Here is a 27,278-nt window from a genome sequence, read left to right on the forward strand (position 1 = left end):
TTCTTAAAAATGAAAAGGCAGAAAATAGACTTTATTCCAAAAAAGACTTTTAAAAGATGTTAAAGAAAAGGACATGTTACGTTACTAACGCAAACGTTTTTCACCATCTGAGTTTTCCTTCTCCAAGGCAAGCGCTCCAGCCAAGCTTTCGTGGATTGTGTTCAAAGCCTTTGGCCCGCAGAAATCTGGCCTTGCTCATCTTCCCAAGGGGCCTCTCAAGTCTTCTGAGCCAGGCAGGAAGAAGTGTTTCAAGGCAGGTGACTGTTGTGGGCCCACAGGGTTCCAGGCTGGTGCCCACTGGCATTTCCAGGGAGGACCCCCGCGCAGGGCTGTCTGCCAGCGTCCCAGCAGCGCACAGAGATGGCTGAGCAGATAAGCTCTCTGAAGACCAGACGTGACAGCAGATGCCACCGTGTGTCCCTGGGAAGGAGCTGAGATGAAACAGATCATCCTCGCCCTGCCAGGGCCACTCAGCCCAGGGGCAGAGTCTGTGCCAAGCGCCTCACCCTGGGCTGGAGGCGGGACCGCCTCCAGCACCTCTAGTCACCCCGCTCCAGGCTGCAGGGAGTGCGGCCCAGCGCACGGAGGGCCCTGACCCTCTCGGGCCCCATCCAGAGCCCCGCGCTGCCCTGGCTGAGCAGGCCAGGCGGTCCTGGGCTCCAGCAGATCGAGGAGGAGGTTCAGATGAAGGACCTGGCCAGAGTCACCATATGATCCACGCCACACGCCACGTCCACGGGCTCCCCAGGCATAGTCACCTGAAAAGGCGAGACCCAGCGCACGGTGAGGGGGGGTAGCCTGGCGGGGGCCCAGCGAGGGCCGACCCTGGCTCTGCCTCTGAGTCAGCGATGGAACCGTCTGAGCCTCAGCCACCTACACGCACCTGGCAGGTCAGCTGGGAGGGGCCATCCCAACTCCCCACTCAGTCAAGGGCAACACCTCCCACCCCCGAGAGGCCGCTCTGGGCCCCTGCGTGCACCGTCCCAGGGCGTGGACACCCCACAGAGGCTGCTCCCCAGTAACGGCGACTCCCCAGGGGCGGCCACCTGCCCCAGGGGTCACCAGACAGCTCCCTGAGCGGCTCCAGAAACCGTCCACCCCGTCCTGCCTGCCTGCCTCCTCCCCACTGCAGGGAGGAGTCCTGCCAGGCCAGCGTCCTCACTCGCCTCACCCACCAGCCCCGGGCCCGGGCAGCTGCAGAAGGGGTGCTGACTGCGTCTCCGAAGGGGCCAGGGGCCTGGCTGGCGGCCCTGCCAACACGTTCTCACCGGCAGGGCCAACCCCGCGCGGGGGTGGAGGCCACGGCCTGGCCTGCTGGCCTTTACACGGACGCTCGTCGTCCCTCAGCTCCACAGCTGGGCCCTGGAGAAGGGCACAGACACACTCCACGGTGCCCACGACACCAGCGGGATCCCCGGGCCCACACAGCCCCCCAGCTCTCCAAGAGAAGGGCACTTGGCTTTCTCCTACTGTAGTATCATATTGTTGTTATTATTATTGCTATTGATTTGAATAGGTGACAGTCACATGGCTACCATATAAAATGACATTCAGAAGAGAAAGGTGTTATTGCCTCTGGATACCACCGCGTCGTTGTCTGCCCTGCTCCCCACCTTCCCTAGGAATTGGAAACGACTTCTCACTGGTTTCTGCTCTCCCAGAGACGCTGTGTGCAGAGTGCCACTGGGGGTGTCTCCTTAGAGCTCCCGCCCCGGCTCCTCCCCGGCCGCTGCCGGGCGCGGATGCTGCTCTCCTGCCTGCACCCGAGTCCTGCCCGCCCTCCCCTGGGCGGCAAAGTGACAGCTGGAGACGGCTCTGCAACAGCCTGCGGAGTTTACTGAGCTTCCGAGGGGACGACCCCGGCCAGATGGCCTGGCCTTTTAAAAGCCCTGAGGCAGCAGCGTCCACGGTTCAGAGACAAGTCCATTAAGGGCTCTGGGCCGCAAGGCAAACGGACGCTAGCACCAAGTCGTGCTGCCGGCCCTGCGCTAAACAAACGCCCTTAGCAAAACCTGTCACAGGAATCACTGAGCAAACACACCGCGGTGCCCCTGGCTCAAGCAAGGGCCCAGAGCTGCATAAAGTGCTCGGGGCTGGCCAGGGAGGCAGAAGGAAACACGCTGCCCGGGGTGCCCGGCCAGGTGAGCTCCCAGCAACCTCCCCGGCTGCGAGGGCGCCTTTGTTGACCTTCCCCGGGGGAGGCCACTCTCCGCGCTGACCGGCAGCCGAGCGGCCGCGCTTAAGCGCCTCTGTCCTTGTTCCCCTAGGGCTGTGGCCCAAGAGCCCAAGGCAGAGGGGGCCACGTGGCCCTGGCTGACACTGGCCCCGGGAGCCTCTCTGGGGAGAAGCAGGCGGCCCCGCAGCCTCTGAACTGAGTCCAGGAGACGGCTGCCCTCAGCCATGTTCTATTTGTGTCCTCCTCAAGGTTAAAAGGACTTTCTATTTTAAACCAATTTACACTCCCATTATTGCAAAGGCAAACAGTTCCAGAAGCCGAACCGTATCTGCCCTGAGTAACTCTGAAGAGTGTGAGCAGAATTAGTGTAGGAGCAACTCTACCCAAGGGCAGGTTCCCAAGACACATGCCCACCAGGTCAGGGACAGTGGAAGGCCGAGAGGAGCACTGGACCAGCTGTGACCGGGCCTCCAGACTCGCCACGTGCCTACTCAGCTGCACCCAAAGACACCCTGCCCGGCACCCAGAGGCGGGGCTACAGCCGAGGGGAGCCCGCGCAGCCTGCGAGGGGGCCCGGCCCCACAGCACATCCTCCCCCAGGGCGTCAGAACTGCCACAGCCTGCGGCTCCCGAAGAGGCCAAGTAAGAAACGGGCCCTGAAGGCAGAGGGTCCCCAGGCCGGGCTCCAACCAACCAGCGAGGCCAAGTTCACATCGCAGCCCAGCACGGCGGACAGCTGGGCGACTGGGAAGTCAGTGTCTACGGGCGCAGGCTGGGGGGACAGCCCCACCTTCACCGGCAGACAGCCTCGCCCCCAGGACGGCCGCCACCCTTCCCTGGGCAGGGCTGCAGCCTGAGCCCAGGGCGCGGGGCTGCTGTTGCACAGAGGGTCTCCCTCCGCACATGCCCTCTCCTCCAAGGCAGGGGACCCAGCTCAGGCCCTCAGAGAGGAGGCGGACTTGGCAACATCTCCAAGTCAGACACTGAGTCTGAATCTGGGCTCCACTTCTCACTAGGTGCGTGACCTTAAAGAGATCACTGAACCTCTCTGAGCACCAACGTGGAGTAGGAAGACATCCTGGATGCTCCTGGAAGGAGAGGCTTGGACCAGGTGACTCAGACGTCACCTCCTGGGCCTGTGAACCATGAGAAAAGCCCCGGTTCTGTGGGTCTAAGAATAACCAGTTAGTACCACTATAGGAGCTACAAACATGGTTCTACTTTTTTTTTCCCCTTTTGTAGAATACTTTTTAAATGATGTAACATATCCCTTGCTGAAGATAAGTAAGAAAACATACTTTTTTAAGGAATAAAAATCACTTGCAATTGTTTTTTAAGTGAGTCAGCAGAACAGACTGGAGAAGGTCCAACTACTCAACATCAGAGACTAACCTTTAAGGGTCCAACCCAGCTGATGGGAGACTGGCTCCAGTCTCCATCGCTCTCCCAGAGAACAGACTGGAGAAGGCCCAACTACTCACCATCAGGCTAACCTCTAAGGTTCCAACCCAGCTGATGGGAGACTGGCTCCCGTCTCCATCGCTCTCCCAGAGCCCCAGCCCCACATCCTGGAGCCGGCACGGACCTCGGCACCATCCTCCCACCCCAACCAAAAGGAGACAAGGGGGCGAAGGAGCTCTGCAGATGCCCAAGAGGAGACAGCACGTGGCCTGAGGGCGACCGTCGCAGGAACAGACCGGAGCGTCCTTGCCCTGATGGCATGGGGGCCGGGAGCATGTCAGAGGGACGCTCGGGGTCCAGCCTGAACAGCAACAGGTCTGCCCCCAGGCCTGGCGCCCTCTGCTCCACCTCAGAGGCCAAGCCTGGCCTGGCCACTTCAGCAGTGAAGACACCCTCTGATGTCAAACCCGACTTCACGGCTGATCTTCGCTCTAATTTGAGGAAATGAAAGCAAGTGGAGAGCCTTGAGTCACAGCGGTCATTCATTCAAAGCCCGGTTGCTCGGCCATTTCCCAAGCTGCTCCCACAGAAGGGAGCCCTTGGGGTGGGGTCGGGGCTCCCGAAGGACAAGTGGGATCCTGACTGCCCCACGCTCCTGCTCCTGGAGCAGCCGACCACTGCCTGCCGCCGCTACACCTCTCCTCTCCCGGGCTGGGGTCCCCAGAGGACAGCGGGGCCACCCCATCAGACTGGGAACAACTCGGGGGTGCACTCATCTTTCCCCAACAAGTTCAAAGCCTCCCTCTGACCAGTGTCTCTTGGAGACTGCACCAGAGGGAGGGCCAGCGAAGTTCACGGGAGCCAGGAGAGCCAAGAGCTAAGGGAAGGGCTGGGCGGGAGAAACAGCCAGTGAAATACCAAAGCGCCTCCAGACACTTTCCGTGGGTTTTTGACAGATAAATCATCTTTTTAAAAATTAAAACATCTCTTTTGCATTTTTATGTGTTTTTTTAAAAGATGCTTTTACACAACCTCAAAACACATTATTAAAAATGATCCTTCAAAACAAAACATTTAGGCACACAAGCATGCACACACACACACACACGCACACACACACACACACAAGCACGCATGCACACGAGCGCCTGATTCTCTACAGAGGACATCTCCAGAAGGGAAGGATGAAACCAGAAGCTGCCTCTGGGACAGGAGATGGGAGGCTTATTTTTCATAATACATTTTGTACCAGGTCCATATATTCTGTACTCAAAAGAATAAACAGCCTTGTTTAGAAGAACTTAAAGAACTGACTTAGTAAACAACATGAAGATAAACTACAACTTAAGAAGGACTCTCCCTTTAACTGTGAAATTAGCCTTTCTGTATAATTGCACCTCCTCCTGAGAAGAGCCTTGATGTTTCGGTCTGGTGGCTGTGGTAAGGCACTCGAAATATTAAACATCCTGCTTTCTTTTAAATTCGCTGTAAACCATTCCTCTCCACGGGCCTCGGTGAACAGCTCCTGGCACGTCAGCTCCTTCAGCCCACCCCCTCCCTTGTGGAGAGCAGGGACACCCGGCCTGCAGCCCACTCCTCCCTGAAGCGCCCTGAGGACCCGGCACGGCCCGGCTGCTGCGTGCATTGTCGGCTCCGCAGGCACACCCTCAGGCCGCCTGGCCCAGCCTTACCCTCCACGGGAAGTACTGGTCTTCCAGGCGACCAATTCCCAGGCACCCTCGGATGTTCTTGCCCCACACAAACAGCTCTCCTCGGTCTGCAAAGAAAAAACAACGGTGGCTTGGTTGGGGCTTAGGCCAAGGGCAAGTCTCCAAGAGGAGGAAGGTTCATAAGAATAGGCCTTCTAGGACCCGGTACAAAAAGATCAATGTTAACCTTCAATTTCTCCCTGGCTTTATTAATGCTTGCTTTTGAAGGGACAAGTAAACAGTACCATCCCCAAACCAAACATGTGTCCCAGCCCAGATTCAGGCAGCGTCTTTCTCAGGGGAGATGAGCACGTGCCCGGAGGTGGGCCCGGAGGCTCCTGCACACACAGCCCCCTCTGCTCAGCCCTTGCGGACAAACCCCATCACCCAGCTGTGTGACCCTGTGCTCCACAATCCTGAGATCTCAGCATCCTCAAATCCCGGTCACACCCGGACAGAGTGAGAAGTAGGATAATCTGTCATTCCTTGTCTGGTCTCAGGAGCACTTGGTCAAGTGACACATGGTGACGGGGTGCCTCTCTGGGCTGGGTCTACGTCTGTGTGCTAGGAGCTGGGACGGCATGGGGACTGACAGGCATGTTCCTGTCCTCATCCAGGTGGAGCCAGTCCAACAGTGAAAAATAAATAACCCAACAAATGCATGATTTCCAACTGTAACAAGTGCCCTGAAGGAAGAGGACAGGCAGAGTGCTATAGGAACAGGCCAGGACACTGACTGGGGCTCTGGGAAGCCCAGGCTCCAGGACGAACCCCCAGACTGGGACAGGCCCTCAGTCCAGACTTTCTCCCGCACCGGCTTGGGGCATCCTCAGCACAGAGGCCCCATTCACAGCCCCAGCAGGCAGAAGGCTCTGGTGGTGGGAAGAAGGACGGACACGCAGGAGCTGGGACTGAAACAACCCGGCTGGCTCAGTAAAGGGCCCTTCGGTGACATACGTCAGAGCCTCTGCTCTGCCTGCCCTCCTTGGTCTTCCACCCAAGAGGGTACCTCAGGGGGAAACCAGATGGCCGCAGGTCAATGCCAGGCCCGGGGACAGGGGAGACACCTGGGCCCCAGGCTCCCTCTCCTGAGGAACAGTCACTGGCACTGGGAGGGTGGCTGCTGGGTTCTGGGGGAAATCTAAGTAGGATTTCATTTCAGTGTGACCCACACAGCTACATGGCAGAACAGCAGACAAAGGAATCTACCTTAGTCGTAGGTGAAGGCTGTGTGTGGATTCTGAAGTTCGTGACTTTGCATACAATTTAAGCCTTAAATATTTGGGAAATTACAGATAATCGTCACCTTTAGAATCCACCCCTACCAACTCTTCTTTGCCACGTCGGAACAGCTTTAAAACGCTCATGTGACACATATATTTGCAGATGGAGGTGGCTGACCCTGCGTGGGGGGTGGGGAGGGTTCACCCCAGTTCCCCCTGCTATCACTGGGGTGCCTCAGGGCACAGTCAGACAGCACTGCACGCCCCCAGCACAGCAGCTGCCGCTGCTTCAAAACCCCCAAACCAAAACACAGAGCGCGACCGAGAGGCCATGGACTCTGGAGCCTCCAGGGGGCGCTCATCTGGAGCGGGCCTCACGCTAGCAGGAGGCCAGAGAACAGACGACGGGGACCCCAAACTGACCGTCCCAGCTCAGATGTTTCAAGAAGAAAATAACTACTTGCCAGGAGACGGAAAGGTCTTTAAAATTGCAGGGAAAAGGCGAATTTATAATACTTAAAAGTCATAAAATGAAATGTTTAGTTCAGTCTTTTCAAGTCAACTAAAGAGAAGCAAATTGACCCGACAGCCGCGGTGGTGGGATGAGGGCTGTAATCGAGAAGCGCAGACACGCTGGAGGTCTGCGGGGCAACTGGAGAGCTCACGGCTTTGCAATTGGGCAGACCTCTGAGAAAGCCTCCATTTCCGCCTCCCCTTTGATCACTCTCCCCCAGCACTCTGGAGAAACAGGGCACGTCCACTTCCCCGAAACCACAGGACGGCCTGACGCATGCGCCTCCTGCGCTCCAGGCTGGACGAGGGGTGGGCATGGCCAGGAGGAAGCCCCGCGCGGTCACTTCCTGCTCGCCCACCACGGATGCCGCCAAACCCCCACTGGTTTCCCCTGGGCCCACTCCAGGGTCCCCTCTCCCAACCACCGACTGTGTCCTCTTGAGAAACTCACTGTAATGTTAGCCTAACCACAAACCAGATGAACCGAAAACAAACCTCCGGGATGAAAAGGAGACACATTACACAACCTCAAGCCGAACAACTTCTGGATCAGCCGCTCTCTCTAATTATCCACACAAGGGCGCCACTCCGCTGGATGGATGGAAACAGAGTGGCCCACGGACGGGGGCTGAACCCGAGAGGCCCGGCCAGGCCTCGGGGCTTCAGGGGCCTGGTCACTTACTGGTCAGGGCGGCGAAGTGGCTCAGCCCGCAGTGAATGCGGGAGACCTGGACTCCTGGGTTGAACTCCGCCAGGCCAAAGAGAGTGGGTGGAATCATTTCTGGAAGAGCGGTTTCCAAGAGGTTTGGTCCCTTCCCAAGAATTCCGTAGCCCCAGACGAAAACATGTCCTTCTCCTGGATTACAGTAAAAACAACGGTCAGGAAGTCAAACCAAGCACAGCCCTCCCTCTCAAGAAATTCAAACCACACCACCAAGATGTGTTACGTCCACATGCATTTTTTTCCTTTTTTCTTTTCCCTCCTCTTGCTTGGCAAGAACATGTTGAGATAGATACTTAAATTAATGTTTCTTTTCTCCTCTTTCAAATTCGTGCTTGTGGAGGATGTCTAGCCAGCTAACCAATCTCAGAACACAGACATCCCAGATCTTGAGGGTGCTGGACAGGGCTGCTCCATAAATCACCCACAGACCCCACGTGAACACAGGGGAGCCTTACAAGGACAGCTTTTCCCAACACGAAGCAGGAGATGGAGCCAAGTACCCACACGACTCCTGGCCAGATTCTAAAACTCGCAATGACTTTCAGGTTATAAAAAGTTTCACACTGATCAGTGGTGCCAGATGCGTAATCCCAGGGGGCGTGGCTCTCAGGATCCCGACCCTAGGCCTCTTCTCCTGTGTGCCCGTGGGCTCTCGGCACAGTCTCTCTGGAGAAGGCAGGGCTGGAGTCTTTGGCCCAGGCTCAGGGAGAGGAAGCAAGCCAGCCAGGGGTCTGCAATCCTCAGTTCTACGCTGGCTCTTTGTCAATGTATAAATCACAGCTGTTAGCCTTCTGTCAAGAACATCAGTCACCCTCCCCCTCTGTGGACTGAACTCTGATCTTCCCACAGGCCCACTCCCCACACTGAGAGCCAGACCCAGTGGACACAAGCCCTTCCACACCCATCCCACCTGCAGCTTCCCAGGGAACAGCCCACAAGAGGGGCTCACCGTTTAACACCGCGCAGCCTGTGCCCCCACACGCAGCCTGCTTCACCTGCCCCACTCCTGAGAAGGGCAAGCACCGGGGGACGTTCACCTGCATCAGAGGAAGGGGCCACACCGTTAGGAAGACAAACCAGCGAGAACGTGGAAACACTATTTCATGTACAGGGTAGGTCTAAGTCCCAGTTCATTCATGCCCTCCCCTAGATAATCCCGAAAACCATACAGGTGCTGAGGGTCTAACAGGGCATGGGGGAGACGAGGGAGCAGGACACCCCGTCCCGCTCTGGGAGTGCAGTCCAGTGGAGGAGGCAGACGTCAGCCAAGACGAACGCAGGATGAACCTGCGCGGAGTGCAGTGAAGGGAGGGCGCGTGTCGGGAGCGCAGTCAGGAGGAAGCAGCCAGGGGAGGAGAAAAGGAAACCCCAGGTCAGGCAGGTGGAAGCGCAGCGAGGGCGAGGCGCGCGTGGCACGCTCAGGAGTTTCAGCAGGCCAGGGTGGCCGCAGCCGGGAACGAGGGGCAGTATCTGCAAGATGCCGGTGAAGACAAGGGAAACCAGACCACGTGGGACGGCGGCTGACCGCGGGAAGGATCTGGTCTCTACCCTGAGCATAACGGAGAGGCAGTACGGGTTCCAAGTGAGAGAAGGATGTGACTTCGAGAGGGTGAGTGGACGTGGGAAACGACGGAGAAGGGCCGGGGTGGGGGATGAGCTCGGATTCACTCCAGGATGTTGAGCCTGCAGTGCCTGGACACGGCCAAGTGGCCTACTTAGCCTTCCAGCAGGCTTTGGTCTTGGAAAGATGGATTTTGAGAGCTTCAGTGACAGATATGGGTCTTTTCAGAGTCACGGGCAGATGGAGACAGCTGGAGGATAACGACCCCTAAGCTAACTAAAGGGGCTGACTGATCTTAGATGGCGCAAGGCTGCTGGCCGGGCCTGGCGTCCACTACCCAGCTCACACGGCTCCTCTGCCCAACTGGGCTCTGGCACACGGCCCTCAGCAAAGGCTGAGAAACGCTCCAGCAAACAGCCATGGAAATGCACCACTGCTGTCCCTGATAGAGTGAGGCTCAGGCCATGTGAAGGATCAGGGCTGTGGTGGGCTGCTTCCAAACACGGGACCTGTCTCCTGCAGGTCACACCTTGTACCGTCTGCGCCCTGCCGTGTGGGGGGCTGGGCTGGTGACTTGCTTCTACAGAACAGAATGCCAGCAAATGTGAGGGGAAGCCACTGCCGGGATGAACTTGTAGAGCACTGGCTTCTGTCTCACTGACACACTCGCTCACCCTCTCGTCTGCCTGCTGGGCTGAAGCCAGCGGCCGCGCTGGGAGCCGCCATGCAGAGACGCCTGCATGGCAAGGAGCCGAGAAGGCTCGGCCGACCGCTGTGAGCTGGCCAAGTGCCAGTGAGGCCCAGGGGCCCCAGGGCCAGCAGTCCATGGGGACCTGCACCCCGCTGCGAACCACCAGTATGGGCCCAGAGGCAGAGCCCTCCCAAGGTGAACCCCAAGAAAGAGACTCAGAGCCAAAGACCCAGCCAAGCCAGCCCTAGATCTGACTCACAAAAACTGAGAGAGAATAAATATGGGTTGTTTTAAGCCATCACATGGTAGGGTCATTTGTTACGCAGCACAGGTAACAACGACATGACCCTAGACCTGTCCCCACGGGAAGGCCGTGCAGACACTGATCTCAGGCCTTGGTATCAGGAAGCCCAGTCCTTCTCCTGAACACTTTATTTGCAGTTTATCTTACGAAAACAATGAATCATTAAATGACCACGTTTTCTGGGACTTCCCTGGTGGTACAGTGGCTAAGACTCTGAGCTTCCCACTCCAGGAGGCCCGGGTTCAATCCCTGGTCAGGGAACTAGGTCCCACATGCCACAACTAAGATCTGACCCAACCCAGTGAATAAATAAAAATAAACACATTAAAATAATAACTGATCACCTTTCCTTCTGTTTTGGCTACTAGGAAGTTCAGCACCGAATCTGCAGCCACTTCCAGCCAGTGTGTCAGACCACAGAGAACCAATTATTTGTATCTGATTAGCTGAACTTTATCCCTTTGTGCGTATTTCTTTACCTATTAACATATGTTTAAAACTCTTCTGTACGTTGTCAGAAGCTTGATGATATTAAGTTGTTATCACTTAGAGACACGTACTGATTTATAAAGTCTAGGATTTGCTTCAAAGTAACGCAGGACAGAGAAGCAGATGGGATTGCAGATGCGACGGAACTGGCCATCAGGTGTGCAGGGCTTTCTGGAGAGGAGGGTGGGGAGGGTTGACGAAAATGCTCTGGAACTAGGTCCTGGTGACAGTACACAGCCTTGTGAATGTACTAAAACCCACTAAGTCATACAATCTAAAACAGTAAATTATCTATTTTTTTAAACGCACCATTGGTTGGCAATTATTGAATATGGGTAATGGCTACATAGAAATTAATTATGCAGTAAGGCCTACTTTTTGCTTATATTTGGAACTTCCCTTAATAGAACGTTTAAAACCCTGCTGCACTGTACGGATGGTGGCCCCCTGCAGTGACGGCGGGGTCGCACTGGGGAGACACCACAGGCTGGGTGCCGGGGCTCTCCTGCATGACCTGGAGGCCGCATGGCGTCTTCATCAAGGGGCACACACTCTGGACAGCAGCAAAAGGCCCACTGGGATGTTGCAGGAGCGTGTGTAAACAGCCTCACTTCCCCTTTCAGAACAGGACAGGGCACACAGACATACCCTAACTACTGCTCTAAGCCAGGACTAGCTTATAGAAGTATTGATAATGAAGGCTTTTGAACCTAAGCTTTCTTTCTAGGTTCCAAAGAGATCGTCAAGCACTCGGCCCCTTGAAGAGGCAGCCTCAGCTCAGGCGAGGCCTACACAGCAGTCTGCACATCTCCCCTTGGTGACGGACCTCTTCTGCATGTCCTTAACACCACTTCCAAGCCCCCAGCCCAGGCTGCCGGTGACCGCATACCTGTGTGGAGTCGGTGACAGAGGCCAGCTGCAGGTACTCAGAGTTGCCCCAGCCGAAGAGGCCGCCATCGGCTGACACGGCCAGGCAGCAGTCCCCGTAGGTGGCCACCTGGACGACGTTCACTCCGGCCAGGTCTCCGCCCAGCTTGGTGGGCGTGCTGGTGATATTGTAGTGACCCAGGCCTGACACGATGGAAAACTGCGTTACTCAAACACTTGCCTTGACTTACTATGTGCCAAACACCATTTTAAGCACTTTGCAAAGATCAACTCAGAATCCTAATCAGTTCCCTCTGCATGCTGTACAACTTCCTGTTCCATGTTCTCTAAAAACATCAGAGTGATCATTTACATGCAAAACCCTTGATATTTCCTAAGTCTGATTCAAGTTAGAAACCTTTCAAGATGAAACGCCACCACATAATGGGCCTATCAGGCCTCGTATACAACATACAGGCACAACTCGATCCACGGCACTTTGCAGCTACTGCGCTGTTAGCAAGCTGAAGGTCTGAGGCAGCCCTGTATGGTCAGGTGACGGTGAACACTTTGGAGGCAGTACTATTTTAATGAAGATATGTACATTGCTTTAGACATAATGCTATTGCACACTTAACAGACTACAGTAGAAACACAACTCCTATATGCACCGGGAAACCAAAGTTACAACAAGCAATTCCTGAGGCACTGCTGGAGGCACCTGGGAGAAACTAAAGGAAATTTCTAAGAGCCCATGCAGTGTCAACCCCCCATGCCATCCCCCGAAAACAACAAATAGAAACTGGCAAACTGGTGTGGTAAACAGTGAGCCGAGGAAAAGACAGGGCTTGCCAGGAGGGCAAACGTCGCTATCAGCTCGGCAATGGAGGGTAACCCCTTGGGCAGCAGATGAGGGAGACCCCCAAACCACAGAGCTCTGCTTACGCTAGGTTTCCTCCAAGGAGCCCAAAGCAGTGTCAGACTGGCAACACCCGCCAGCAACAGGCAACGCGAAACCTGTATATCATCTTTTGTATACACCAAATATGGAGAAGGAAACGGCAACCCACTCCAGTGTTCTTGCCTGGAGAATCCCAGGGACAGCGGAGCCTGGTGGGCTGTCATCTATGGGGTTGCACAGAGTCAGACACGACTGAAGCGACTTAGCAGCAGCAGCATATACCAAATATAATCTACATACTAAAAAAGATTTTTAAAAATTAACTCTAATGTTGAAGGGTTATGAAAGAACCTGCATACTGAGATAGAAACTGCTTTAGACCCGATGGTCAGGGGGACCTTCAGTGAAGAGATAACCTCAAGCCAAGGTCTGCAGGATGAAAGGGAGAGTGAAGAAGAGCATGCCAGGATGAGGGAACAGCATGTGCAAAGGCCCTGTGGCAGCAGAGGAGGGGGCTCCCGATCAGGGTGCAGGGGGCCCGCGGGGCTGGACTCAGAGCCTGGCGAGCAAGGGCAGTGAGGCCACGAGACAGCAGATTTCTGGAGTGGCGCCAGGAAACTAAACCAGGGTTCTCTCCAGCACCGGGACTTTCACCTCATTCCTTGGTCTACGCTGTCAAAAATGTACCAATTTCATTCTTTTTATAAAAAGCTGATTTTTAAAAGTTACTCACACCAAGATTTGAAAAAATAAAAAGGAAGCTTCAACTTTACAGATACTAAAGAAATGCACACTTTAAAAACTGGCACTGGGATTAAACCAGGGCACGTAAACTGACAATAATCCCTGCTAGAGGGCTGACGATTAAATCAGCACTTCTGTACACTGCTGATGTCAACGCAAGTCATTTCCAATATGACTTTCGGAAAGCAATAATATAACAGTATGTCCTGAAAACAATAAAAATAGTCTAATCCTCTGACCCACGCCTGGGAAATTTATCCCAGGGCAACAATCAAAATAAAGGGAAAAGCTAGACACGTATCTGTGACAAATGTCGTTTATCTGCAATGATTACTGCATCCCCCCCACCCCCCCTGCCAAAAGTGTGCCTCCTGACTATAGGGTAATGAGTAGCTACCCGATAAAATAACTAAATTATTGATTTACCTTACAGTACATGAACTGGATGCTCTATCATACAAATATTAAAAACTGTGCAAATTATACCAACGTGGGAAAATGTTTCATGTAAATTTAACAATAAAACAGGCATATAAAAATCACACCTCTGAGTACCATAAACAATGTTCACATATGAATAAGGACAGGGAAAAAACATGGGTCGAGGGACAAAGATGACGTGTTGAGGTGGCGGGATGATAGAGGATTTACACAAGGTTTAAATCTTAAATTTACGGTCCTCCCTTCAGACAGACACGGAACACGGAGAGGTAAGCTGCGCGAGGATGATAAAGCTCCTCTCTCACTCCTCTCTCCCTTAATCACATTCTTCTCAGATCAGTTGAAGCCGAGCTCCCGTTAGGGGGCATTTGTCTCTGAAAAGACTCAGACTTGTATGGTGGGGCAGCCCCAGTCCTCTATCCAATCCAGGAGCTGGGGGTGAGGGTCAGGGAGGGGACACGCGGGAAGGGACAGGAGAGGGAAGGGCCGGATGAAGGCAGCTGCGCCATCCCCCGGGGAGGGGGCGGGGGAGGAAGGGACACTACCTGTCTGCCCGTCCGCACCCCATCCACAAGAATACACTTCTCCTTGATCCGTCAGGAACAGACTGTGGTCCTGGCCGCAGGCAACCTACCACACAAACGGAGGCGAGATGACTGGTGAGAAGGAATCCTTAGCACCCTGCTGTCCCGGCCCCAATGCCCAAAGCCAGGCACCACTGCCCACCACTCCAGAGTGCCGCAGGGGCCGGGCGGCAGGCTGCCCCGCCCTGCTCCACGGCCGACTCTTTCTCAATCCAGCACAGTCCAGCCTGTGTCTCCCGCTCCCCTGAAACTGCTCTGGCTAAAAGCAAAACGGTGCCTGGTGTCCTAAGGAGAGAACCCGAGTGCCCCTCCACCCCACTCCACCCCAGGAACCACGCCCTGCTCCAGAAGCCCTTCTCTCTTCCAGTCCACCCCGGGTAGGAGTAACAGATCTCCTTCTGGTGCCCTCATAAGCGCTTTCTGTGTACATTCATTCACACAGTTACGTATCTACCATGTGCCAGACACTGTACCATGGGTGAGAATAAAATGGTCAGCAGGATAAAGCAGCCTGGAACGCAGAGCTCGAATTACACTCTGATACTGCTGGTATATAACCTGCCTCTCCCCAAAGTGTTACTCACCCTCCCCAATTTTTATTAAACTTTGTATCCCCACAAGCTGGAGTAAGCCCTGACCTAGAACAGGCTGGCAACAATACTTAGTAAAATCATTTATTAATTCAGAAAATCACCGTAACAGTTTGTCATCAGCTCACCCAAATTTCACCCTTTCAAAATCACCTCCGGGTGGGGAGTCGGGGGGCAAGACCAGTGGTCCTCAGCCCCCATCTCTTACCTGGACCACCTGTCCATCGAAGTCCTGCATCCTATGAACTCTGTGACTTTCACTACAGCCAGGAGAAATTTGGGGAGAAGCATGGTAAGCACTGGGTGATTCCAACCCCTCTCATCACCTCAACCAGCGGCCCCCACATGCACACGGTAACGTCAGGGAAACTCTCAGGGTCAAATACAAGGAAGAGGGAGGTCTGGGTGTGAAAGTGAAACAAAACAAAATCCTCTGGTGACTTTATATGCTGCAGACTTCTGAATGTTATTTAGACCCACCAGCATAATATGAACAGCTAGAGGGAAATTTTTTTTAAAGATTAGCGGAATTTTTAAGTTAATCAGGCTGGTGGAAGCAACAAATGAAATCAAAGACATTCCAGCATCAGACAGGGCTCAGGCGCCCTCCCTCCCACTCGCACCAGAATGATGCTCTCCACACCTTCCGGGGACCTCCCACTGCGTTTTACGACTCTGGGGGTCTCTCACATCTCACAGAGTGTTTAACACTCGACACAACCTGGGGAAAGGGTAGCAATTTCGGGAACTCACCTATAAATTTCATTCTCGACCACCTTTCTTCCGCACTGCCCGTAAGAATTATTCCCCATGCTGAAGACTAAAGGATAAAGCGCCAATCAAATCAGCTCTGCAGGAATCCTGGAATCCTCAAGACTGGGAGGGGAGTCTCACATGTGGTTCTAGTCCAACCACTTGCCCCAGCTGCCACTCAGCTTCCTTCTCCAACATTCCCAGCCTCTGCAGGCGCCCCTACGGGAGTGCTGGGGTCCAGGCCAGCCAAGACAGCTCAGGCCGCTGGTGCCATGCCTTCTGCCTCCCCACCTGGGTCCTGGGGGTGCTTCTCAGGAACGCCACATGATGACGTGAGCACATCTCGTGAAAGGAAGGCCTCAGCACCCCCATTCCCTGGACCTGTCAACGACGCTGCCCTCAAAGCCAAGCCTCCCCATAAAAGAGCTCCTAACACCACCTTCACCATTTCCTACAAAGCATGCTGAGCCAAAAAAGTGAAATTTGAAAACTTTAGTCAAGTTGACCTTCCCCTGGAAACAACCGCTCTTCTGAAGAGGGCCAGGGGTGAGCCAGGAGCTTGAACTAGGGAAACTCTCCACCCCCACCCCACGTGGAAGAAGTGTCAGCAAACAGGCTACTCTCACTATAAGAGAAAAAGCCATCTACACACACACACACACACACACACACACACACACACACACACACACACAGTCTGGCATGTCAGCAAACAGGCTGCTTTCAGTACGAGGGAAAGCCATCTACACCCACACACAGAGTCTGGCTTGGTGGCTCCGGGGCTAAGGAGAAGTAGCTCATGACACGGTGCGAGCCGTCATGTTTATAAATACAGACAGAGATTTTCCAAGAGCCACAGAGGGCAAAGAACATGGAAGAGTTGCCAAGGTCGGCCCCACACCGCTCTCTTGAGCCATCCCGCTGACTTGCTAGGGAAATACCAACAGCTTCACTAACTAGATGGGGCCCAACCCCACGAACCCTTCAGGCCCAGACGCAGGAAAGCGGCCCCCCCGCTCCCACACCCCGGGACAGGTCCATCACCTCCTTCGCCATCCGTCAGGATGAGCGAGTGGGCTCTGCCACAGGAGACCTGCAGCACCCGCGTCTCCTGGGGCCTGTCCAGTGGCAGCGGCACGGGCGAGGGCTCCAGCACGTACTCGTATCCCCTCGCTGAAACGAGATCGAGCAGGTGCACACATGTTACACAGCCCGGAGACACACATTACTGGCAGAGCTGAGACAAGAACTCTGTCCATCACACGATGAGCTACTGTAAAGCATACTTAGTCCTATTAAAGAAATCTCTTCCCATGTCATTTAAAACCTGCTGGATTTTGGTTTTCTTTTTTTGGCCACAACACACAGCCTGCAGAATATTAGCTCCCAGACCAGGGATCAAACCCACACCCCCACAGTGGCAGTGTGGAGTCTTAGCAGCTAGACCACCAGGGAAGTCCCACCTTCTGGATTTTTAAGGAAAGGAAAAGCACTGTCTGCCTGCAGCCCCCATTAGAATGCATCAGTAGAGTGAAGAAGAGCATATATAGTATGATAGCACTCAGAGTAAAAGCAAAAAGAATACACAGATGCATGTGCTTCCTTCCACATGCACAAAATCTCTCTAGGAGGATAAACTGGAAACTGCTGACATATGCTGTCTTCAGGGAGAAGAGCTGTGTGGCCTGGAGGACGGAAGTGGAAAGCACACTTGTCACTATATATTTAACCGCGCCTTTAAGATTCTGAAGCATGTATGTAACCTATTCAAAACAGAAAATTTTAATATTTAAATAAGTGAGAAAGGGAGGAAAGTGTTTTAGAAGGCACCCCAAAGAACCTTATTGTTCTTTACAATCCTACTGGAGAAGCCAGATTGGCCTATATAGGGAATTCCTACAGTACGTTTTGGGCTTCCCTGGTGACTCAGACAGTAAAGAATCTGCCTGGAATGCAGGCGATTCCTAGGTCGGGAAGATCCCCTGGAGGAGGAAATGGCACTCTACTCCAGTATTCTGGCCTGGAGAATTCCACAGACAGAAGAGCCTGAGGCTACAGTCCATGGGGTCACAAAGAGAGGGACATGACTGAGGTATGACACTTTCACTACAGTAGGTTTTGAATGGTGAGCTTCTGAATATTTGTAACAGGCTGGAGTTAAGATCCGCCAGTGTCCTGGTTCTCAGCCACTCCCGACCCCACTCTTTTCTCCCATGAACCCCACGTTTAAAAACATTTCATTTACCAAATATATGGCGTTACTATCATACATGCCTGTTGGTATTCACTTGTGACTGATATAATTTTCAAACAGAGCTTTTGTTCAGCATGGAATAACTGTAATTTATCACAAGATGATAATGTAACTCTAAGCTAAACCAAAGGCACTGGATAACGCTGTTAGTGTATCAGCCTTATTAACTGCGAAAATTCTGCGTTTTAAAATACTAAAAACCTCACGTCTCCTATTACTATAGTCACTGACCCCTAAGGGCCTAGGAAGCAGCAAAGACATAACATTTGAAGGGAATCTAAAGTGTTACAGCGCTCGGGGAATCTGGCTCACTTCCAGCCGCCAACTGACAGGAAAGAAAGAGGACAGGAGACCACACAGCGCCACGGGGGTGCGATCAGCACACCCCAGCCTGGACACCCCTGCAGGACAATCGCCATGATGCCTTCAGTAGGTGAATGCCAAGGAGAAAAAGACGGACGCAGACTCAAAAGACTTTCAAAAGTCTCATCAACCAATCAATGTCTGGCCTTTATCTGGACCTTGATTCAAATAAATTTTTGAAAATATAAACCTAATGATACTTATGAGATAATAGGCAATTTAAACACTGCGGGGGGAGTTCCCTGGCGGTCAGGGTTTGGCACTTTCACTGCTGTGAAAGTTTAATTACCCGGGGTTTAATCTCTGGTCAAGTAGCTGAGATCCTGCAAGCCAAGCAGCACAGCCATAAAGAAAAATAAAATAAAATAAACACTGGATATCTGGTGATATCAAATGACTATACTGCTAATTATTTTGGGGTGTGATAATGGTATCTTTTTTTTTTTAAGAATTCTTAATTTCTTTAGATATATACTGAAATATTCATGAAAAAAATCAATAATGTTAGGATTTGCTTCAAATTTGTCGAGGGGGATGGTGGAGGCTGAATAGAACACGACGCGTGAGCTGATGACTGCTGGAGCTGGTGGCAGTAACACCAGGTGCACTAGCCTCTTCCGTCCACGTCCACACATAGTAAAGGGCATAAAGCAGGTAACGTGGCATCTCGCAGCTAATAAAGACTTCGGTACTAATTTATAAAAGACTCCTAATATAAAATTAAGTGAAGAAAGGCAGAAAACAAAACATATGCTGTAATCAAAATTATATTTTTAAATATATTTGCATATGAATAAAGGGATAGGAAAAAATGGAAGGGAAGGTTTATCCAGTATATTTCTGGGTAATTAGTCCTTTATTTTAAAAAAAATGCTTCTTATTGTACTTATAATTGATTTACTACTGTCTACTTGTAAAACTGTCATTATAAATAATTAACGTTTTTACAATTCAAGTTTCAAATACCTGGACTCAAACCTCCATCTTAAGGATTTCATTGAATTTTTCCCCTTAGACCATATTGTAGGCACTGCAGAATATCTCAAGTGATCTCCAAGCTAGGGAAAAAAGGGTCATGTCTTTGGGGCCGAAAAGAATACCTTTACTCATCAGCAAATGCTCCTTTGCCTAAAGGTTCAATGTTATTACCAAACAGGCTGAAAAATAATCTGGTCTAGATGGTTTCAAACAACACTTTAAAGACTCCATCTATTTTGTTGCTATGGTTTGGTTTATGAAACCATATTCTTAAAAATCAAAGTGCCTTTTCAGACCACTCACAGTAGGGAGAAACCAAGGTGAGAATACTTACTTTTATCTTTCCGGCTCCTGTGAAATCCAAGCTGGGAATCTTTGTTGAGCCCCATACCCCAAACTTTCGTAATATCCTTGGTTTTAGAAGAGAGCAACGTGAATCCATATCCACAGGCGGCAGATGAAATCTGAAAGGAAAAAAAAAAAATTCCCATAAAGCATTGACTGATATGGGACATAAGTTTTCCCAGCAATAAATCACAGGTTGTTTATCCATTTCAAGAACCAACACTATTACTACAGCAACTAACACACACTGGAGGTTTACCACATGTTAAGGCTTGATATGCACAACCTCATTCAATCTTCAGCCACCCAGTGGTCTAGGTATCAAATGAGCCCCATTCACTAAGACATAGTCTCTCACGGTAAACTTGAAGACTACCTTAGTTTAAGTTTGAATCTTGGCAAGATCAAATGGTTGACCACTGGCAGACCTTCACCCGGAGAAGGTAATGGCACCCCACTCCAGTACTCTTGCCTGGAAAATTCCACGGACGGAGGAGCCTGGTAGGGTGCAGTCCATGGGGTCGCTAGGAGTTGGACACGACTGAGCAACTTCACTTTCACTTTTCACTTTCATGCATTGGAGAAGGAAATGGCAACCCAGTCCACTGTTCTTGCCTGGAGAATCCCAAGGACGGCGGAGCCTGGTGGGCTGCTGTCTATGGGGTTGCACAGAGTTGGACACGACTGAAGCGACGCAGCAGCAGCAGCAGCAGCAGCAGCCCTTTACCAGCTGTGTAACCTGAGACAGACTACTTAACTTCTCTGTGTCTCTTTCCCTATATGCAAAATAGTTAACAACAGTGTCTCTCCTATAACAGTTAGGAGTAGTTGTGAAGACTAAATGAGTTAATATAGTTAAAACTCTTAAGAGTAAACAGTACCTGGCTTAATGTAAGAGCTATATAATGTGCTTATTATTAAGGGTAGTAACACGCCAGTCTATGTCTGATGCAGGATGCAGCATGCTTGGGGCTGGTGCATGGGGATGACCCAGAGAGATGTTATGGGGAGGGAGGTGGGAGGGGGTTCATGTTTGGGAACGCATGTAAGAATTAAAGATTTTAAAATTTAAAAAATAAAAAACTAAAAAAAATAAAAATAAAAATAAGGGTAGTAACAGTAGTATTTGGTATATAAGAAAAACCTCCTAGAAGCAAGATCCGATGCTGTAAAGAGCAATATTGCATAGGAACCTGGAATGTCAGGTCCATGAATCAAGGCAAATTGGAAGTGGTCAAACAAGAGATGGCAAGGGTGAACGTCGACATTCTAGGAATCAGCAAACTAAAATGGGCTGGAATGGGTGAATTTAACTCAGATGACCATTATATCTACCACTGCGGGCAGGAATCCCTCAGAAGAAATGGAGTCGCCATCACGGTCAACAAAAGAGTCCGAAATGCAGTACTTGGATGCAATCTCAAAAATGACAGAATGATCTCTGTTCATTTCCCAGGCAAACCATTCAACATCACAGTAATCCAAGTCTATGCCCCAACCAGTAACACTGAAGAAGCTGAAGATGAATGGCTTTATGAAGACCTACAAGACCTTTTAGAACTAACACCCAAAAAGATATCCTTTTCATTACAGGGGACTGGAATGCAAAAGTAGGAAGTCAAGAAACACCTGGAGGAACAGGCAAATTTGGCCTTGGAATGCAGAATGAAGCAGGGCAAAGACTACTAGAGTTTTGCCAAGAAAATGCACTGGTCATAGCAAACACCCTCTTCCAACAACACAAGAGAAGACTCTACACATGGACATCACCAGATGGTCAACACCGAAATCAGACTGATTATATTCTATGCAGCCAAAGATGGACTCTATACAGTCAACAAAAACAAGACCGGGAGCTGACTGTGGCTCAGATCATGAACTCCTTATTGCCAAATTCAGACTTAAATTGAAGAAAGTAGGGAAAACCGCTAGACCATTCAGGTATGACCTAAATCAAATCCCTTATGATTATACAGTGGAAGTGAGAAATAGATTTAAAGGACTAGATCTGATAGATAGAGTGCCTGATGAACTATGGAATGAGGTTCGTGACACTGTACAGGAGACAGGGATCAAGACCATCCCCATGGAAAAGAAATGCAAAAAAGCCAAATGGCTGCCTGGGGAGGCCTTACAAATAGCTGTGAAAAGAAGAGAGGTGAAAAGCATAGGAGAAAAGGAAAGATATAAGCATCTGAATGCAGAGTTCAAAGAATGGCAAGAAGAATGAAAAGAAGAGAGGTGAAAAGCATAGGAGAAAAGGAAAGATATAAGCATCTGAATGCAGAGTTCAAAGAATGGCAAGAAGAAAGCCTTCTTCAGCGATCAATGCAAAGAAATAGAGGAAAAGAACAGAATGGGAAAGACTAGAGATCTCGTCAAGAAAATTAGAGATACCAAGGGAACATTTCATGCAAAGATGGGCTCGATAAAGGACAGAAATGGTCTGGACCTAACAGAAGCAGAAGATATTAAGAAGAGGTGGCAAGAATACATGGAAGAACTGTACAAAACAGATCTTCACGACCCAGATAATCATGATGATGTGATCACTCATCTAGAGCCAGACATCCTGGAATGTGAAGTCAAGTGGGCCTTAGAAAGCATCACTATGAACAAAGCTAGTGGAAGTGATGGAATTCCAGTTGAGCTGTTTCAAATCCTGAAAGATGATGCTGTGAAAGTGCTGAACTCAATATGCCAGCAAATTTGGAAAACTCAGCAGTGGCCACAGGACTGGAAAAGGTCCGTTTTCATTCCAATTCCAAAGAAAGGCAATGCAAAAGAATGCTCAAACTACCACACAATTGCACTCATCTCACATGCTAGTAAAGTCATGCTCAAAATTCTCCAAGCCAGGCTTCAGCAATACGTGAACCGTGAACTCCCTGATGTTCAAGCTGGTTTTAGAAAAGGCAGAGGAACCAGAGATCAAATTGCCAACATCCGCTGGATCATCGAAAAAGCAAGACAGTTCCAGAAAAACATCTATTTCTGCTTTATTGACTATGCCAAAGCCTTTGACTGTGTGGATCACAATAAACTATGGAAAATTCTGAAAGAGATGGGAATACCAGACCACCTAACCTGCCTCTTGAGAAATCTGTATGCAGGTCAGGAAGCAACAGTTAGAACTGGACACGGAACAACAGACTGGTTCCAAATAGGAAAAGGAGTGCATCAAGGCTGTATATTGTCACCCTGCTTATTTAACTTCTATGCAGAGTACATCATAAGAAACGCTGGGCTGGAAGAAACACAAGCTGGAATCAAGATTGCCGGGAGAAATATCAATAACCTCAGATATGCAGATGACACCACCCTCATGGCAGAAAGTGAAGAGGAGCAAAAAAGTCTCTTGATGAAAGTGAAAGAGGAGAGTGAAAAAGTTGGCTTAAAGCTCAACATTCAGAAAATGAAGATCATGGCATCCGGTCTCATCACTTCATGGGAAATAGATGGGAAACAGTGGAAACAGTGTCAGACTTTATTTTGGGGGGCTCCAAAATCACTGCAGATGGTGATTTTAGCCATGAAATTAAAAGATGCTTACTCCTTGGAAGAAAAGTTATGATCAACCTAGATAGTATATTCAAAAGCAGAGACATTACTTTGCCGACTAATGTCCGTCTAGTCAAGGCTATGGTTTTTCCTGTGGTCACGTATGGATGTGAGAGTTGGACTGTGAAGAAGGCTGGGCGCCGAAGAATTCATGCTTTTGAACTGTGGTGTTGGAGAAGACTCTTGAGATTCCCTTGAACTGCAAGAAGATCCAACCAGTCCATTCTGAAGGAGATCAGCCCTGGGATTTCTTTGGAAGGAATGATGCTAAAGCTGAAACTCCAGTACTTTGGCCACCTCATGAGAAGAGTTGACTCACTGTAAAAGACTCTGATGCTGGGAGGGATTGGGGGCAGGAGAAGAAGGGGACGACCGAGGATGAGATGGCTGGATGGCATCACAGACTCGATGGACATGAGTCTGAGTGAACTCCAGGAGATGGTGATGGACAGGGAGGCCTGGCATGCTGTGATTCATGGGGTCGCAAAGAGTGGGACATGACTGAGCGACTGAACTGAACTGCACTGAGAGATTAGGTAATTTGCCTAAGCTGATTGCGGAGTGTGTGCTATTAACCCTTATGCTACATTGTTATAGTCTCAAACCACTACTTCCATGAAGAAGAGTTAGTCATCACAGCCACCATGAATATGCCACACCGCCTGATCCCCACCTTCACAGATCCGATAAGGAAACCGAGTCTTCAGTGGGGCTGGTAACAAACCGAAGGCAGCCTGGCTCTAAGGTCAACTCCCTTTCCACAATACCCAGAGGGGCCTGAGACAATCCTGGTTTACACTTGATGCCCTAAAGTTCACTCTCAAGCAAATGAGAACAAATTACATGGTCACCCTAATGTTCCTCCATTATCTCTTGGCTGTTTATAGTTTACCAAAGGCCTACATAGTTGATCTCAGAGACTACATGTAAATCTAACCTAATCCTGATGAAAATGCTAGCATACCATGATAATGAACAAACATGAGTTTTGTTTTGTTTTTACATTTTTTAACTCCAGCATATCTTGAAGAAAGCGAGCTAAATATTTCTTTTTAAATTTGATGACCTGTTTAATCGAGTCATCCAAAAGTTATACATCCCTCCTTCTGCCCTGTGACATTTTCTCTCATAACATTCACAAGGAACATACACAGATGCACCATTACATCAGTAAAAACCAAAAAACACCTCAGTCCTCTGGTCTCTTGGAACGGCTCCACCTCCAAGGAAATAACCCACTGGGGATGCAGGAGACAACCCCTGACCACACAGCAGGAATCACAGAAAACTGAGTTCCGAAGCCGCTGCCCAGCACACTATACGATTACTCTCCTCTGTTTATTCAACAGCCAACAAATATTTGGGTAGCACCTGCTATATTATTAAACCTGCCAGTAAGTGAAAAGGCTTTGAACACTACTTGACACAGAGTCAGCATTAAGCAATGTTTGTTATAATAAAGCGCCAGAAGGGGACTTTCCAACTCTGGTGGTGTAAAGAGGTTAGCTAATATTTCCCCAAAAAAACAAGCATAAAACTGGAGAAAACTGTTAAAAAAAAAAAAAAAAAACCACAACCATTTCAGGGCTCCAGAAGTCAATCAAAGGCAAACAAATCAAGAAATTACTCACAAAGGGCTGCTAGACCTACAGGCAAGAAATACCAGGGTTTGTAGACTTCTTGTCCCAAGTTGCTCCAGCTAACCCAGCTCAGCCGGCACAGGTGTTAGAAAAGGGCAGTGCTGATGGTGAAAACCATCAGTTTTGTTGCTTAGACAGACTTAATTTGGGGTAAAGGGTGAAAACTCATGCCTTACAGCAAATTCAGCAGGAAACAAACAAGGAAGATTCGCAATTCAGTGAGTCTGAGGTCGCAATCCTGACTGGGGAGGAGAAATGTAACGGGCAGGTCCTAGAAATGAGAGTCACAGAAAGCTCTTCACACCTGCACGGCTGACAGGGAAACTGCACAAGGAGCTCCCAGTGGGAAGAAGAGCTGAGGCCGACCTGAGATCAGGCTGAACTTTTAATGTGATCCCCAACCCACACACAGAATCAAAGCAGAGAGCAGAAAACTTACTAGCTCAAGGTGTCTGAGCACAGCCTCTGCCCAAATCACTGGCAAACCCCAAGAAGTCTGACTTTAAAAAAAAAAAAAAAAGGACAGTTGGGAAGGGGGGCGGAACAAAACAGAAACACAAGCAATGTCAGCAGCCACACACAGCAGGGGAGACTGACTCCCTAGATTACAGAAAAGTTAGTTGCTAAGTCTGTCCGACTCTGCGGCGACCCCATGAACCTGCCAGGCTCCTCTGTCCTTGGGATTTCCCAAGCAAGAATAGTGGAGTGGCTAGCCAGCCATTTCCTCCTCCAGGGGATCGTCCCGACCGCATCTCCTGCATTGGCAGGCATTCTTTACCACTGAGCCACCAGGGAGGCCCACATACCATACACAAAAATTAACTCAAATGACTGGCTCACAGACCAAAATATAAGAACTCAAACTATGAAGATCCTAGACAAAAACATAGGAAAATTATCTTTGCAATCTTGGAATGGGCAAAGGTTTCTTAGATATACCAAATGCCTGATCCACACCAGAAAACCTCATCAACTGAACTTCATTCAAATTAAAAACTTTTGCTTCCTGAAGGGCACTATTAAAATAAAATCAAGAACTGGCAGAAAATATATGCACATATCAGATATGTGATAAAGCACCTACATCCAGAACACATAAGTAACTGTCACAACTCAACATTAAGAAGTTAAACAATCTGTCACTGAAGCTTAATCCCCGTTTCTCTGGTGCTCCCTATTTAGGGCAAAAGATCGTGTGTTATCCTTGACAGAAAAGTCAGAAGCCAAAGTGGTCCAATCTGCTTCTTTTCCACCACCTACCAAGATGCCCACAACCACGCCAAGCAAGAACCTATCCTAAACATCCATTTCTGCTTTTCTAGATACTGGCTGCCACAATAAGGCGCCCTCCGGGAGCGGTTCTTTACTGCATCTTTTCAAGTCTGTGTCAACTCAGGGGCCTCCTGTGCAACCATTCCAGTGTGTTTAGACCTCTCATCCTCGCTCTCATTCCTGTTACTACTCCAGTTAACATTTCCTTTCCGAGCTATTCACCGACTCCAGCCGGCCCACATTTTCTCAGACCTTTTGAAGTCAGCTTTCCCAGCAGCAGAACTTCTGGAGTCTGGCCCGAGGGCGAATCCCTAAGTACCGAACACCTACCAACTGTAGGGCAATGGGCCGGTCCCTTAACCTCTCTGAGCCTCCCCTTCCTCTCCCGTAACTGTGGCAACCAGCCCGGCTCACGGGGTGTCGCGCGAATGATGCGAGCCGGACACAACACCCTCCCCTTCGGGGAGGGTCGTTCTCCCCGAAGTTTGTCCACCCATCGTCGCCAACCCTCCAAGAAGGTCTCAGGAGGAATGGCGAAGGCTAGAGAGCGGCACCGAGGGAGCGAGGGAAGAAGCCGCAGTCCTCACCTTTTGGTCCAGCTCCAGGCGGTAGGGCACGGCCTGGATCCTGCGGCGCGGCCGCGAGCCGGCGCGGGGCTGAGGTCCGGAGCCGGGCAGCACGAAGGTGGGCACTCCCAGCGCCCCGGAGAAGCTGAAGCCCCACACGAAAATTCGGTCGGCGCGAGTCGCACGCTCGCCCACGTACTGGAACACTGGCGCATCCGCCTCGGCCTCCGCCGCCTCGCGCCGGCTCCGCGAGCGTCCGGCCGCTGTCCAGTGTCCGCGGCCCGGCCCCAGCCCACTCAGCCGGCGCCCCAGCCGAGCCACCGCCGCCAGCGTCGCCACCGCCATCCTCCGTCTCACGCCTTACCAGCTCCTGGGCGCCGCCATATTGGTGACCCTTGACCTTACGCCCCGGCGGAAGAGGCTGCGGCCTCGTTTACTATTGGCTGAAAGCAAAGGCCTTGAGGGCAGCCAATGGCTGAGGGCGGAGGGAGGGCTGGGCTGGGCTAGGCAGAAGCCGGTATCCACCGATCCTGAGAGATCCTGGGGGATCCGTCGCGGCCCGACTTAACCGCAGCCTTTCTCCGGTCTCCCGAAACCACCCTGAACTCACTTACCTCCCCCCACAGCG

General features: G+C 50.9%; 1 protein-coding gene across 1 annotated transcript; it reads right to left on the reverse strand.

Annotated features, from left to right (window-relative positions):
- Positions 1–27,040, reverse strand: RCC1L (RCC1 like). The gene is made up of 11 exons (XM_027961297.3): positions 26,672–27,040; positions 19,601–19,730; positions 16,716–16,844; positions 15,672–15,738; positions 15,127–15,178; positions 14,290–14,374; positions 11,681–11,862; positions 8,696–8,783; positions 7,705–7,878; positions 5,269–5,354; positions 1–758 (listed from the first exon to the last, which is right to left on the reverse strand). The coding sequence occupies exons 1-11, from the start codon at positions 26,993–26,995 to the stop codon at positions 681–683; spliced, it is 1,395 nt and encodes a 464-aa protein (XP_027817098.2). The 5' UTR covers positions 26,996–27,040; the 3' UTR covers positions 1–680.
- Between the last annotated feature and the right edge of the window lie 238 nt (positions 27,041–27,278).

This window comes from Ovis aries, chromosome 24, assembly GCF_016772045.2.
Source record: "Ovis aries strain OAR_USU_Benz2616 breed Rambouillet chromosome 24, ARS-UI_Ramb_v3.0, whole genome shotgun sequence".
Classification (NCBI taxonomy): domain Eukaryota; kingdom Metazoa; phylum Chordata; class Mammalia; order Artiodactyla; family Bovidae; genus Ovis; species Ovis aries.

What these genes read in the sequence shown, in the direction of transcription:
- RCC1L (XM_027961297.3), bottom strand. Translation starts at nt 26,995, where the DNA reads ATGGCGGTGGCGACGCTGGCGGCGGTGGCTCGGCTGGGGCGCCGGCTG. An exon ending in CCTGACGGATGGCGAAGGAG is followed by an intron (nt 15,739 to 16,715) that starts GTGATGGACCTG and finishes TTTATCCTTTAG; the next exon opens with TCTTCAGCATGGGGAATAAT. An exon ending in CTGTCACCGACTCCACACAG is followed by an intron (nt 8,784 to 11,680) that starts GTATGCGGTCAC and finishes CCTCTGATGCAG; the next exon opens with GTGAACGTCCCCCGGTGCTT.